Here is a 15,659-nt window from a genome sequence, read left to right on the forward strand (position 1 = left end):
TGTCCAAGCGCGCCTAGTTTCTCAGTTCCACTTTTCGCGCCAATTTTTTTTCTTTAATATTGTCCAATTATTGTTTGAGCTAGGGAGCGACGATACTAGTGATTTAAAGCTGTAAAAGCCGAAGACTGATTTGTAAAAACCCAACTGTGATCGACAACGTCCGATATAGAAAAAGAGATTTCGTGACTGAAATTCGTCGGTAATCTCCGTTTATCTTCGTTATTCTCCGAAGAACACAAAAGCTCCCGTATGTAGAGCTGCCGACGTGGCGGACATTTATTTGAGAGGCCTGCGGCTGAATCAAATTCTAGTGCTCACAAAACCTAGTTTTCTGCAGTTGGTTGGCCGTTTTCCACCAAGAGTGTTTAACCATATGAGAACAGAATGAATGTCTTCAGACTAACAGGAGATCTCTCGCATCTTCTGGCCATCCTTGCGCTATTGTGGAAAATATGGAAAACGAGATCGTGCGCCGGTAACTTTTTTCAATTGTGCTTTGTGAGGCTATAACGGCTCCAATTTTTATGGGAAATTGCTTTTCAGACGTTTTGGCAAAGGACATTTCAACAACAGGGGTTTCAATTCTTGTTTTCTTTTTGGTTAGCAGCTTAGCAGTAGTGTGTTGCGCTGAAATCCTACAATAAGATATTCGGATCGATGGTTGAATGATCAGGGATTGTTGACTAGATTTTGTACACGTGTAACAACTGTAGCTTTACATGTCTTTGTGTCTTTACATGTTTTTGTTGAACAGCTCGTTAATCCTAAATACGTTTAGCTCAACAAGCCTAGGGGTATTGTTTTCCAGACGAAGAAACTCTTTCGTGTACCTAAAGTTGGATTTGCACATTTTCAATTACTCTTTGTGTTGTGTCTCTGGAGTCGCCTGACGGTTTTCGTCAATACTGCTCCTCAAAGATCAAATGTCAGATATCGTCGGCTGAAGTGCTTCGTTGTCGATCATAAGTCATCATATATCACTTGCTCGAAATTTCAGACGTTCCTTTGAACATTTGTGGGCTTTTCAGCCCCCTAAAAGTTGTCATGTTTAGATAAAAGTAACATTTTGAGATCCAGTATTACTGTCAGAGTGACGTTTGGCAGGAAAACTTCAATTCAATATTTCTAAACGAACAAGAGTTAATGGAAAATCATTGTAAGTTGAATTTTTGGACAACAGATGAGGGCTGAAAATTTCAAGACAAAATATTTCCTTAATTTTTTTTTTTTGAATAAATTTGTATATTTCAATTTATTGGACCAGTCAGAATATTATTTGCCCTTTTACTATGAGATAACAATTGGATTGGTTACTTGCCATTGATTTCGCAGAATTTAGTTTCTGTAACATCAGTGACTTGGCAATGCAATAAATATCAAGAACACAGAAGGTTATCTCTTTATATAATGCCAAATTCTCCTAGAGGACATCAAGAGAAGTATATGAAAGCTTAACAAACACACTGCACAAATAATTGTTACATTTCAAATGTACCTGTCAGTTGCTCTATTGGGACCTATCATGCCATCATCCCAACATGTCTTTGAAACTCTTTTTCGTGGAGTGAAATTTGTTTTACAAAATTGGTGATGCAAACATACATGTAGTTTACTTTTTCTCTTGTACAAGACATACTTTCAAGTTTCCAATAACATGAGGAAGTCTTAAGTCTAAGTGGCTTTGTCCAGTTAACAGGAACTTCAAAGTCAAAACATTGCTTTGCACAAAGGAAAATGTAAAACCCATTGTGGCAATTTTGTTTTATTTTCTCCTAGTTTAAGTCCAAGGTCACAGGGTCCGAAATTAACTTTTTTTGGCAGGCGCCAACTGGCGACTGAAATTTTTTTTTGCAGTCACCATATGGAAAAATGTGGTCGCCAAAAAGTGTCATTAAAATTTTTCCTTCGTAGCGAAACAAAAACCAAAATTTTTGGTCGCCACAGGCTTGCCAGCAAAATATTTGCATTCGATGTAATCAGGACTCAAACCAGTGCTGAAATCATCTTTTGACCACTTTGACAGATCTACATTTCCACCGTTTGATGCCCACAGAATATCTAAATCTTCATCTAATTTCTTCGCGGATGTTCCGTCTCTACTTTGTAATAAATTACGGAAAGATTTAAGAACATCTTTCGACACCACATCGCCTGAATAAATACTCATGGCGAAAGAACGCATGGGGCTTCCTTTGCTCCCGCAATACGTATGTTATGGGAAACCGCTGGAAAAACATGGCGGCGAAGCTTCGCACTGATCGTAGCTGTAAAATGTTGTGGTAGATTTATGATAACAGGAAAATTGGTTTTATACTTCAAAAGCAGCGGCAAGGTAAAATGGAAGTGACCAATTGGTGGGCGGCTTTGAATTTTATTTTAATCGATTTGGCTGAAAATCAAAGTTTTTGTTTGTGCAATTATTGTGGCATGAAATAGTTAATCGCCCGTTGGCGACCAGTTGTAAAATTCTGGTCGCCAGTGCAAAATTTTTAGTCGCATTGGCGACCAGGAAAGCGCAATTTCGGACCCTGGGTCAGCGTAATAGGCACTTGTTATTGTTTCCATGGTGATTTTCTGTGTGTGTTTACACTTAAATATGAAAATTTTGTTTCCAATATAAAGTTATTGTTTTCTTTTCTTCCAGGCTTGTCAGGCAAAAGTCAGATTCTCTTTGCCCTGGTGTTCAGCACACGATACCTCGATCTGGTTCTGACATTCATCTCAGTGTACAACACTGTGATGAAAGTCATCTACTTGGTATGTGCGTATGCTACGGTCTATTTGATGTTAGTCAAGTTTAAGGCAACCTACGATTCCAACCATGACACATTCAGGATCGAGTTCTTGCTGATACCCGTCGCTGGACTGGCGTGTTTAGTAAACCATGAGTTCTCAGTGTTGGAGGTAGGCTTGTACACAGCGCATTAGTAAGGAATATTAAATATACCTTTGGTCATCAAGTACTTAGATACCATCTAAGTACTTGACAACCCTACTGCAACCCCTTACTGACAAATCAAGATGCAAACTACAATCTACGGAGAACTTTATTGACACTATTAAGACAGTACAGATACCTGACGACTACAAACTTGTGTCTTTTGATGTTAAATCACTGTTCACCAGTATTCCACTTCAATTAGCATTACAGTGTACCGAGACCGCTATACAACAATCTACTGTTAAACTACCGTTACTGACAGAAGACATCATGGACTTACTGAACCTTTGCCTTACATCAACTTACTTTCAGTACAATGGTAAACACTACAAACTGTTGCATGGAACAGCAATAGGGTCACCTGTTTCTGTTGTTGTCGCAGAAATTGTGATGCAACACGTGGAGGAACACGCCCTTGCAACTTGCTGACAAACGATACCGCTTTGGTTACGCTACGTTGACGACACCTTTACCGCCGTTCACAAAGATGAAATTGACGATTTTCACAACCACCTAAATGAACAGAACGCCGACATCCAGTTTACTAAAGAGATCAAAGAAAATGGAAAACTTCCTTTTCTAGACTGTTTGGTAAGCCACGACAACAACGAACTACGAACGACAGTTTACAGAAAACCGACGCATACCGACAGATTACTTGACGAATTATCCTACAACCCGACTTCACACAAAGTCACGACTATAAAGACTTTGACGAGACAAGCGCAACTAGTTTGTGACACACCGGACAGCTTACGTGACAAAAACAGATACCTTGAACGTGTTTTTCACAAAAACAACTACAACGCTGACTTTATTAGACTAAACATTTACTGACCTACTGAAGCTGACGCTACAAACAGGAACCCTACACCTGTCACTACAGTGACTATACCTTACATTAAGGGCACTTCTGAGACCATCTCACGGATCCTACAGCCCTACAACATTCGTGTAGCCCACAAACCTACAACTACATTACAACACTTACTGACCAATGTGAAAGACAGAGACAAACCTAATAACAGACAGGGAGCAGTTTACAAGATCAAATGCTCCGACTACCAGGCTTTCTACATTGGTGAGACTGGCAGAAACCTTAACACGAGACTGTCTGAACATAAACGAGCCACGAGAAATGGTGATGCCAACAATCACATTGCTGTACATCATCAACTGACAAACCACAACATTGACTGGGACTCTGCTCAGTGCTTAACCTACAGTACAAACTATTTTCAATGACTGACTCTGGAAAGCTGGTACACTAACCTAGAACAAACGCCTCTTAACAGATGTCAACAACTACCGGCGCCTTACAAACGACTTATCCATGACAGAAACGAAACCGACAAACAGACTTCTAACAGACCGACTTAATACACGGACCAAAAACCGACCTATTTGACTAACAACAGACGGATCGAAACCCACCAATGACTGATGACAAACTTTGCACGAGTCTTTCAGCCAATACCATCATGACTATACTGACCAATCACGTTCTACAGACCAGACTTATAAGATCATCGACTGACAAACACTATTCACTTGACTCTGAAGATGACTTCTGCTCAGGTTGTCGAAACGTCAGTCACCAACAACAGTTCTTTTCAGAACTACACTCACCCGGACGATCACACAATACGAACTACTGATACTCCTGGGTTCAAACCATTTACTGTGTTGTTAAAAATGTTTAAATAAATGCATGTACATGTATTTATTTTTCTACAACAATTCAAAATCAACTGGTACACATTTTAGCACTTTGAGCTGCAACTCATTTTCTTTTCCCTGGCAATTGATCAATAAAGTTATAAGTTTTGTTGTATGTTGATAATGAATTAAACTACCCACCACTACAGAGCTGTAACATTGTTTTTATTAGGATGAATGAGTTTATATGAGTTTAGGCTATTATATACTTAACATAAACTTTTCTTTGATACACCCATATAACTGGTGAATGCTTATTAGGTTGCTTGAGATTAAAAAAAATATCGATTGCTTTCATTTCAGTTATTAAAATTACTACACAAGTGCTAAAAAAGCAATGTTGACAGTCACCTACAGTTCACTTCTAACCTTGATATTTACACAAAGCAGACAAATAGTACCATGCATGTTTTATTTATTTATTTTTTTTTGGGCGTAATTTTGGTATTTACACAAAGTCATTTGTTTGTTTCAGTACCAACAAGGGCTAAAATTTCCGCACCCCGCATTCCAAGTTGCTATTGAGGCAAGTTATTTGACTTGTCTAGCAATACGATCAGTAAAATTTCCACTTTGTTTTACCACTGGCACACTGACTAATAATTCTAAATAAAATGAATCCTAATGTGTATTAGCCAGTAATTAAAGCTGATAACCAAACAATCACCTGTGTAATGGCTAATTTACGCATAATGATATGTCGGCTCCAATTCCTCTGGTCCAAAAAAATTGAGAAGGGAATCAGTGCAATGTGTCCGTGACTCTAGTCTAATAAATCCCTGGGAGCCTCACAGATTTGCACTAGTTGAACCTTGAATTTTCAAGGACAGTGTCACCTGTATCTGGAAAACCAATACACTGAATTCAAATATGGCAAACCACTCGCTCGGCACCCAGAACAAGCTGCATGAAAGCGACGCTAGTCAGGCTTTGATGTTTTGACAGAAAAGTCTTGCTTCGTTGTTGAACTGGTCTGTGTTATTTCACTGTGCCTACGAGTTGCTGTGTTTCTGAATGCCACAAGAAGGGATAGAAATCTTCCACCGTTCGCCTCTAGAGGGAAATAGTGGATGAATGCAATTTGTTGAGACGAAGGAATGAAGTTCAGGATCGCCACGGGAACTAAAGTTTGTTTGCTACATTTCAGGATAGAAGATCTTAGAAAAATCATTTAAATGACAAGCTTATGTGGTGTCTAGTGGTGTTTGAACATGATTTGTATGGCCAGTACTTTCCCCAAGGTAAAGATACATGCCTTTTGAAAGACAACCTCTGTCTCAAAAGAAGAAGTTGTTTACATCTGCGTCCACTCGCACAGAATCACACAGAACAAATACTATGAGGTAAAAGCCAAGCTAATGGACTTCAACTGCACTGTTGTTGAAACCAGTGAAAGCATCAATGACAATGACTCGGAGCTAAATGCAATCGCTTACACATTTCCTAAGGGTGCGTTCCTTCGGGGTGATCTGGATCAGGATCAGTGATCCAAGATCTGTCTGGATCATGGTGCATCAAAGGAACCGATGAACCCATGTCCAGAGTGGATTCATCGGTTCCTTTGATGCACCATGATCCAAGTGATCTTGGATCACTAATCCTGATCCAGATCACCCCAAAGGAACGGACCCTGAGATCTTCCAGCCTGAACTTAAACAGTTCCTTCAGCAATCGTGAACTCCTTTCCTTCGCCTGTTTTCCCCTCAGAGGTGAACAGGGAAACTGAAGAAAAAACTCCTTTTCTGCTGTGGAAGATTTCACTCCCTTCTGGTGGCATTCAGGAACAAAAAAACATGCAGGGAGGGCAAAACAAAACAGACCAAATCGATGATGAAGCAAGACTTTTCTGGAGAAGCATTGTCAAAACAAAACATCAAAGCCGGACTAGCCTCGCTTTTATGCGACTTGTCCTGGGTGCCGACCAAGTGGTCTGCCATATTTGGCATTTGGTGTATACCTGATCGCAATCCAAGTAATTACACCTGCAGTGCTTTTACTGTATACTAGCTAACTGATCTATTACCTACCATATTGGCCCATGACTTTTTTTAAAAAAAATGTTTCACCAAAAATACTCCTGCAGTGTTATACTGAACACTGTAGCAATTTGTTTCCCGCTACCATAAACAAGAAGTGAGGCCAATAAATCATTTATGTAAGTTAGCCTTGAGACTAAACAGAGAATCAAGTTCTAGAGTGATCTTCGTTAACAAACAAAACACACATGTAAATCACAAAAGGACAAGAAGATCTGTTAGATCTTATAACCGCGCTTTTAAAATTTAACTGTTTTGGTAGCGCTACAGTTGCAATGCAATGCACATTCCAAAGCAGTCCTTGATGATTCTTTTCTTACTGTAGACATCACATCACTTGATCAACACAAACTCTATTATTGCACCATCAGTCATAGCCGTTTTCTCCGATGACGTAATGGTCTTAGTTTGGAACTTTCTTCGGGATATGTATGGGCAGGAAGATACGAACACTAAACTCTATCCCGACCGTAGATTGAAAACGTGACAGAAAATTGGCGTTACTTTCGATTCTCACCAAATTTGGACAGTGGGATGATCTCATCATTAGCCAATTACAGGCCATTTTTCAGCTCTTTTCGTCATATCCCCCCCTCGGGAGAATTTTGTCAAGTTAGCTAATTTAGTATGCAAGCCACCGTAATGGCGGTCGCCGTCGGCGAAGTGTTTATTTGCTCAAAATTGGGGCGAAATCTTTCGGAGATGGAAGTCAGGACATTTGTAAGGATACAGAAAGTAATTTGGGACCAGTTGCTGGCTTCTAAGGCTGAATTTATCCAGAAGTAAGCTGTATTTTCGTTTTCGTGCCGAAAGTCACACGGTGAAATATTATCGGCTTGTTATGTTCTCCTGTTCTGTTTTTTCTCTTGGTCTTTTTTGTAGCCGACCAAGGCCATTCTTTCGTCTAAATCAGTTGAAAAAAGTTCGAAAAAGATGTTCCCATTCAAGTTTAAGCTCTCAGGCGATAATTCTGGAGTTTTTGGCCGAAACGTTGGCTTTGTTATGTGTTTTTCGGTTGCTATGGGCGACCGTGGCTTCCTTTGTTAGGTCAAGTCTGGGAAGTGAGGTCACAAAAAAAATTCTAAGTAATTCTGGTTTTGTTCGATTTCGCTGAAATTTTAACACGATAAAGCTGGATTGTTAAGGAATAGATTTACTTTCTGCCGATGTGTGGTAGCTATTAACGCTAAAGTTATATATCGCTTCGAACTCAGGGTTTTCAAAAGATTTTTTTGCAACGTGTGGGTTCGGCATGATTTTGTAATCGGAAGTTTTTGTTGACCCTGAATGAAAAAATATCCGGAAAAGGTCATTTCGTCGACGATTCAAACGAATATAAATATGTATATGTTCCAAGCTAAATTTCTGGTGAAAAAATATAATTTTTGACGAGCACTGGGTTTTTAATTTTTTCCCGCGAAAGTCAGGACCTGAGATGAGTTAAATTAACAACAGCTTTCTTTCTTAAAACTCACGATCAAATTTAATTGTTTTTTCCCTTGAGTAAAGGGCTAGCAAAGAAGTCACACGAGTCACATAATTCAAAAATTGCATTATCCACGGCTATCTTTAGTATGGTGGTTATTTTCCTACTAATGACATAATCCTTGCGTGTTCTGGCAAGTTCTTTGCTTGGCTTGCAAATATTTAATTTTCCTTCTGATTTATGACCTCACTGTGATGAAACAGCCAAAGAATTTCCTTCATTTGCCTAAAACCACAAGAAATACTCGCAAAATTGCAAATAAATTAATGACCATCGCTTCTGGCGAAATAAACTTGCAAAGTAAACACGATCTTATTTGTCACCTATCGAAAGTGAAAGCTGCAACTTCAACGCATTCCATGGCTGACGTAATACCTTTTTTAGCGTATTTATTATTCCGTTTGAATCCAACGTTTCGATAAAACCAAAAGAAGATATATTTTACCCACAACATAGAAAACAAGATCCGTAAAATTGTCCGTGTATTAATGTTATAACAGCTTTTAGCGAATAAACATCACACATTGCGTGACTCAAAATTTGGCCAAGAGGAAGTTTGGGTCTGGTCACCAACAAAAAAAATAATAATAATAATAATAAACCAAGGGTAGATTATGAACCGCGCTCGACCCATGGCCGCGCGGTTAATAAACTTGTCTTTCAAAGCTATGTTTGTGTTGCAAGTGTTGAAAAAGGTTTCAAAATTATAGCCAAATCAGGATTGATTTAAGATTTTAACCACACTCATTGTGGCAAAATACTATCAAGTGCACAAATTGAAGCAATCCGGTTTTTAATTTTGGAAGTCATTAGAAGATTGCTCTAGTCAATATTAACAGTATTTTCTAACCATGACTAAACATTCAATAAATGCTGTTAAATGACTTTGCAAACTTACAATAACATGTGATTAACCACTAAATATCTCTTTATTGCTGAAGGACTTCCATTAATCTGTCACATGAGGTCTCCCGCGAGAGCTCTAAATGAAGACCTTGTGTTACTGTTTATTCTTATTTCTCTGTTAACTACAGAAATGTCATATGTTTTAATTCTAACTGTTGATTTAACACAACATGTTTTACCATTAGCTGTTGAAATACCTGAATTAATATTTTTTCCATACAATCATATTTTTGCTCCCACAGAAAAGTTACTTTTTGAACAGATGCAGCCTTCATGAGGGCTGATTGCAAAATATCCTGTCTAGTATCTTTTCAGCAACAAAACACAAATCGTGAGGAAAACTCATTATTATCTTGTCTTTATTTTCTGCAGATCCTGTGGACATTCTCCATCTACCTGGAGTCAGTAGCCATCTTGCCGCAGTTGTTCATGATTTCCAAGACTGGTGAGGCAGAGACCATCACCAGCCACTACTTGTTTGCACTGGGTGCCTACCGTGCCTTGTACATCATCAACTGGATCTACCGCTACTATTTTGAGGGATTCTATGACTTTATTGCCATTGTAGCTGGATGTGTCCAAACAGCGCTATACTGTGACTTTTTCTACTTGTACATTACAAAAGGTGATGAAAAGTTAACATGCAGTTAAAATATTGTTTGATGGACATAGAGTATGACAGCAAGAATAGTTCTTGTTGGTAATATGCTCTACTTGAATTACTCGTAAAGTATCAAGATCTTGGCCACTTTACAGTGTAGGCGAGTGTGTTAGGGGCACTAGTATTGTATCAGGCTTGAGAAATTATTTAAAGGAGAAGGTCACTCCAAAAACTTTACTTTTTTTGTCTTTGCCTATAGCAAGTAAACATTAAGCTTTTCCACTCACCAAAGCTTTAGCCTCTGAAGTGCCTGCTATCCTGAATAAATTCTTCTTGAAAGAAGTGACTTCAGAGGCCACCATTTTAAAACTATTTTGGCAGCCAGGCCATGTTTATGTGACATCATTCGTCCTACTCGAAATTGGTGGGAACAAGAAAAACCTGCAACTGCCTTGGCTTCAAAACATGTTTTTCCCAAGTGATTAACCACTTCACTATCTTCAGTGCTAGTAACTCAGTGTTTGGAGCATGTGTGGCTCAAAATAATATGGCTCAAGGGCAGCCATAACCCAGAATGGTAGTAAAAAGGCTTGGAAGCCATTTGGACAAAATCTCTTGGACGGAAAAAAGTCACGAAAACGCAGCCTAGCTGCTGAATACTGTTCATTATGGCGGCAACGATGTTTGAATTTTGGGCTTCTTTGGAGACAAATTTCATAAGGAAAACCCGCACTTAAGAAGTTGAAACTTTGGTGAGTGGCTTAAGTTAGTGCAAGGTTTTCATTAGCATTGACAAAAAATAAACGTTTTTTGGAGTGACCTTCTCCTTTAAAAAGCGTTCATCCAAAACTTTCTAGTGAACATAAGCTGCCACCCTCAGAGGTGGATTTGAGGACAAAATTCAAACACATTTAAGGTGTATTTATCTGCAATTTTTAGTGCATTTTACCTTTGTAACTATTACAGGGGTTTCATTAAGGGCTGGGTACCAGGCAAATCGACCAGTCGTGAGGATGATTTTGCCTGCCTAGTTTGACCATCTAGAAGAAAGTTTTTCTTCTGGTAGAAGTTTAGTTCAAACAGTTTGCTCACCTGTGAAGACGTTAATGAAACCCCGGCTATTAATCCAGTAATGCTCACTAAAAGTAGATGCCCATGAACACCTGGATGGTCATCTTACTAAAAACCTGACATCCCAAGTAGACGATTTTCTTCCTTTTTCTCCCCACGTGCCTGCATCACAATATATCAATTGTTAATAAAGTGGAACCTCCGGTTGCGACCACGTCTCCTCAACGGCCAGTTTTCCAAAATATAAAAAGTTTCCCGGTCAAATCACTATGTTTGGAACCTCTTGTAAGTGACAGCGCCCACTTTTTAAACTCCCATAAGCAACCACTTGAGTGAAAATTGGATAATAAGGTGTTGTAACATTATTGTGTTCCTGGGTAGTACCGGTTTTTTTCTTGAAATCGATTTTTCACATGAATAAAACATTGAAAATTTAAAGATAAAATGCACATATGTTGTACTCTAGCAGTCTTAAAAGAGATGACCTAAATGTCTTGAAATTGCCATATGCTAATGAGGCAAAATTTTGACCCAATATGTTCTAAGCTCTGGTAAGCGACCACCTCCCGTAAATGACCACATAGGCTTGACATTTTGGGTGGTCGCTTATGGGAGGTTCGACTGTATTTCAAGAAATAACTTGTTGGACACTCTTGTTTGTTTTTGCAGTTCTCAAGGGAAAGTCTCTGAAGTTACCAGCTTAATTTGACAAGACTTCAAGAGACCAGTGGTTCATTGGAGGAAGATGTTTGTCAAACTACTTGCCAGCAAGCATATCTCTAAAATTAACACTGCCATTTTTATCTCTGAATGAAGCATCTAAGCTTTTTAACCCGTTCACAAGATTTCATGTAGGTATTGGAACATTGTGCTAAATATTTAACTTGAGCTAATTAATATATGAATTATTCTTTTAGTGTAAGTTTGGCCCACATTTAGCCAGTGTGGTTATGTGGTCATTGGCAGTTAGGTTTTTTTGTAGTGTGTAGTCTTAAGTTTTGTCTGAAATGAACTTAACAGGGTTAGAAACATAATAGTATTGAATCCTGAAATTCAGAGGTTATTGAAACATAATTGCATATTTACTGCTGAAGTTTTTCTTTGCATGTTCATAAAATTAATGATTCAGACAATTTACAAAGGTTCTTTCATGTCAGTTAAAATTTGTTTTACTTCTCATTGCCAACCGTAACTGCTTTGCTTCATTGACTTCCTGTCTGACCTAGTAGTATGAAACTACACATCAAGGTTAGTCAGAGCCAAAGTGCATGGCATTAGGCAGTACCTCTCATGCAGTGTTTTAATGAAAAATTGTGCAATTTATGAATTCCATTCTGCAAACTACTACGGCCATGGATCAGAGCTTAAATGGGAGTGTATTTTTTCACACCTTGTTATAAAGGAACAGGACAAGCTTAGGGTATTCTGGAAAGTAACAGCTACTCATTCAACTATTTTGTAGTACTCATAATAATTATTATGTACAATGAGAGCAGTTAAAAGTTCAAAATTATTGTGATTCCTTCCATGGTTGTTTTATTTTGAAATACCTTTCATGCTTACTTTAAGTTAGTGAGATATTATGAGTTTAAATATGTATGAGCAATTTTTTTTAAGTTGGATGCTATTAATGTTAAATATTAATATTACAGTTTTATTAATATTTAATGTTATTAAATAACTTAAGATGTTTTGCTTTCCCAAGCATTGTTCCTTGTTGTTATTTCTAGAATTTACCAAGCGTATAACATGCATGTAATCATTACATATGTCCGCCTCTCATCTCTCTCCAAGACTGCAGCTGTTAATGCTGTGATTACATCAGCATTAAAATGCCTAGTGTTTTTTCCCTTAAGTCGTTTTAGCTTATTTTCATTAATTTCTCATTCACATTAATATTGCTTTGTGATGGCTAAATTATTCCTCACCCTAGATCACTTTCAATATTGTGTATCAACAACCTCACATTTTGAGAGTCAAGAACCTACAAACAAGTAGATGGGAGAATCCACGAACAAAAATATTAACGTAGAAAATGACAACGTACTGCCACTCAGAGAACTTCCTCTTCCACACGTGTGAGCTCCACTGTCATCCCAAGAGATAATTAATTTGATGTACGTCTCCCTTCCTCCTATTAAATGCATGGTTGAACCATGCACTTTATGGGGATTTACTGTGAAAAGGAAGAACGTCCTCAGACAGTATGAGGAGTTAAGAGGTGTCACAGCTTCTGGTAATCTTTTGATGAATAAAAACACCTGTGTACAACTTGAGGGACGGGTTTTGATGTCGATATTTTATTCTTGAAAATGTGAAATACATGTGCCTCAAAATGCTGAGTGCTGCTGATGATAAGTGACAGCCTGTCAAAGTTACTGCTTGATTGAATTAATGTCTAATGGAGTCGTATGGAAGTCTTTATCAAAGCAAAATAAGACTTTTAGAAGTCTTGGGTAGCCAGAATGTCTCATTTCAATCCTGACCTCGCTCTGGCCTGTTCCAGGTATGTAATAAGTTGGGAACAGTGAGAAAATCAGTAAGAGAAAATAAGGCAAGTTTTTTTTGCTGGATACACTATCTCTTTTAAGGCATAGCTTCCCCAGTATGTCGCACCTCAAATCACCCTGTCGTTGTTGCTTTCTTTTTGGGGGTGGGAGGATATTGGGTGTGAACTGAAGGCGGAGAGACGTACAATCAGGGACAAAAGTCTTCAAACAGTTCAGGAAATCAAACTCTCTAACAAAGAACCGTGCTTCCCATGACGAAGAAACTTCAACATCTTTTTCGTCGATAGCCAAACCCCCCTGCTCCCAATAAATGTTGAAACGGGCTTTATCTTGAGTTCGTCGAGATCGTAAGCAAAAGAATCAACCGCAAGGGATTTAAAAAAGCTCGAACGTAAGGGACTGGCTCTGGAGAAAGACAAAACTAGGGGCTCTGTCAAATCTGTGGACTTCTTTCCCCGTCTCTCGAGAAACGGAAAATTCCCAAGGTGATGGCATAAGGGGAGGGGACTAAAAAGCGTCCTTTTCTCCAAAGAAAACAAAGGACAGACTAGCTTTGATGAGACTGTCATGTGGTTACAACATTGAGAAGGGGGACCAAATATGAGGAGTAAAGATTGGACAAATTACGTTTGAAAAGAAAATAACTGTTTTTGAGCAGTGTCTCAACTACTTTTCTCCCTGACTGTAGCTTTTCTCCCTGTATGCAAGTGCCCATTTAAATTTAAGGCTTCTTTCCATATGATCTCTGAGATGGCTGCGATCTTTGTGATCGTTACAGAAAAATTACGACCTGGCCTTACGACTACCGGTTTGCAAACGATCACTACGATGGCTGAAGTTTTTGCGGCAGTGATCGTAGTGATCATATGGAAAGTCAAACCAGCCTTAAGCGCAGTTTCTGGCCGAACAGTAGCAATTGATCTTGTCTTGACGAATTTGGCGGTGGTGCTGGCGGTGGGGGTGGTTCTACGACTCATGAAGACTCCCACCGGACTAGCTAACAAATTAAATGAATTTTTCACTTCTGTTGGCAGCGTTACTGCTCAAAAAGCCGCAAGTGATCTGGCTTCACACCATGGGCTAAATCTGACTTTTGAAGCGCCAGTTCCTCTTTCTACCTCCTCCAACAGCATTGCAGAATTGTTCAAACTTTATGAAGTCATCAAAAGTCAGGTGGAAAGTGTGATCAGAAGTTTACCATCTAACAAGGCTCCAGGAATGGACAAAATAACGCCTACAATTTTAAAAGACAGTCTTCTACACTTTCGACAGTTACCCGCATTGTGAACAATTCTTTTACAACCAACACGTTTGCACGTGCATGGAAAACAGCAGAAAACACACCTATCCTTAAAAGTGAAGACCCTGAAGTCCCTAACAATTATCGTTCCATCTCTTTATTGCCAATAATCTCAAAGATCACTGAAAGACTGATACATGGACAACTTATGGAGTACCTATCTATGAATGTTATCTTGGCGGTAAACCAGAGTGGAAACAGAAAGTATCATTCAACAAAAACAGCTTTGCTGAACGTCACGGATCAGTTACTTCAAGCTATGGACTGCAAGAAAGTCTCGATCATGGTCTTGCTGGATATGTCCAAAGCATTTGACAGTATTCAGTCGTCACAATATATTATTACTTAAGCTACATAATATTGGCTTCTCCCAGCATGCGTTAGATTGGTCTCGGAGTTACCTTTCCAATCGACATAAGTGCGTTCGAATAGGTGATGTAGTTTCTAAAACACTTCCACTCGCGTTTGGCGTCCCATGAGGTTCTATATTGGGTCCAGTTCTGTTACCATTTATGTCAATGATCTTCTTTCTGTACCTGAACATTGCATATCTGCCTCCCATGTCGATGACTGCAAAATGTACCTTTCCTTTCCACCTGATGAGTTAGCCAAATCCATTTCTGCAATGAACGACGATCTTACAAAAAATTTGTCAGTGGTGCTGTAGAAACTCCCTTTTGATCAATCCGGATAAAACAAAAGTTCTGGCTGTTGGAGTACCACAACTCTTGAAGAGAGTACCATCATTTAGAATAGCACTATTTGACAATGAAATATAACCAATGCCTGTCGTTTAAGACTATGCCTGTCGTTTAAGACTTAGGTGTTTACCTTGACGCAAGCCTCAACTATAACGAACATATCAAAATCCCGGTTCAAATTCTTTAATTGAATTGAGCGAAAACAAATTAACAGAATTAAGAATCTCCTGGATAGGAAGACGCTCTTACTATTTATGAATACCTTTATCTTTAGCAAACTACTACATTGTTCAACTGTTTGGAGCAGCACCAACAAACGCAATATAGATAAGTTGCAAAAGGCCCAGAACTTTGCTGGACGAATCTTTCTTGTTCTTAAAAAGTACGA

At 38.7% G+C, this 15,659-nt stretch overlaps 1 protein-coding gene across 2 annotated transcripts; it reads left to right on the plus strand.

Annotated features, from left to right (window-relative positions):
* Window positions 1-279: 279 nt before the first annotated feature.
* On the plus strand, window positions 280-15,317 carry LOC145489305 (ER lumen protein-retaining receptor 2-like). 2 transcript variants are annotated; one of them, XM_081468263.1, is made up of 5 exons: window positions 280-475; window positions 2,645-2,904; window positions 5,136-5,186; window positions 9,461-9,713; window positions 11,430-15,317. In XM_081468263.1, the coding sequence occupies exons 1-5, from the start codon at window positions 385-387 to the stop codon at window positions 11,462-11,464; spliced, it is 690 nt and encodes a 229-aa protein (XP_081324389.1). In that variant the 5' UTR covers window positions 280-384; the 3' UTR covers window positions 11,465-15,317. The 2 variants fall into 2 exon arrangements, with proteins under 2 accessions (XP_081324389.1, XP_081324390.1); XM_081468264.1 differs by lacking the exon at window positions 5,136-5,186 and having other exon boundaries at window positions 11,430-15,316.
* Window positions 15,318-15,659: the final 342 nt, after the last annotated feature.

This window comes from Orbicella franksi, chromosome 6 (genome assembly GCF_964199315.1).
Source record: "Orbicella franksi chromosome 6, jaOrbFran1.1, whole genome shotgun sequence".
In the NCBI taxonomy this organism is placed as follows: domain Eukaryota; kingdom Metazoa; phylum Cnidaria; class Anthozoa; order Scleractinia; family Merulinidae; genus Orbicella; species Orbicella franksi.

Excerpts from the sequence above, each read along its gene's own strand:
- LOC145489305 (XM_081468263.1), top strand. The coding sequence starts at position 385 with ATGAATGTCTTCAGACTAACAGGAGATCTCTCGCATCTTCTGGCCATC. Across the intron at positions 476-2,644 it reads GAAAACGAGATCGTGCGCCG|GCTTGTCAGGCAAAAGTCAG; the intron begins GTAACTTTTTTC and ends CTTTTCTTCCAG. Across the intron at positions 2,905-5,135 it reads ATGAGTTCTCAGTGTTGGAG|TACCAACAAGGGCTAAAATT; the intron begins GTAGGCTTGTAC and ends TGTTTGTTTCAG.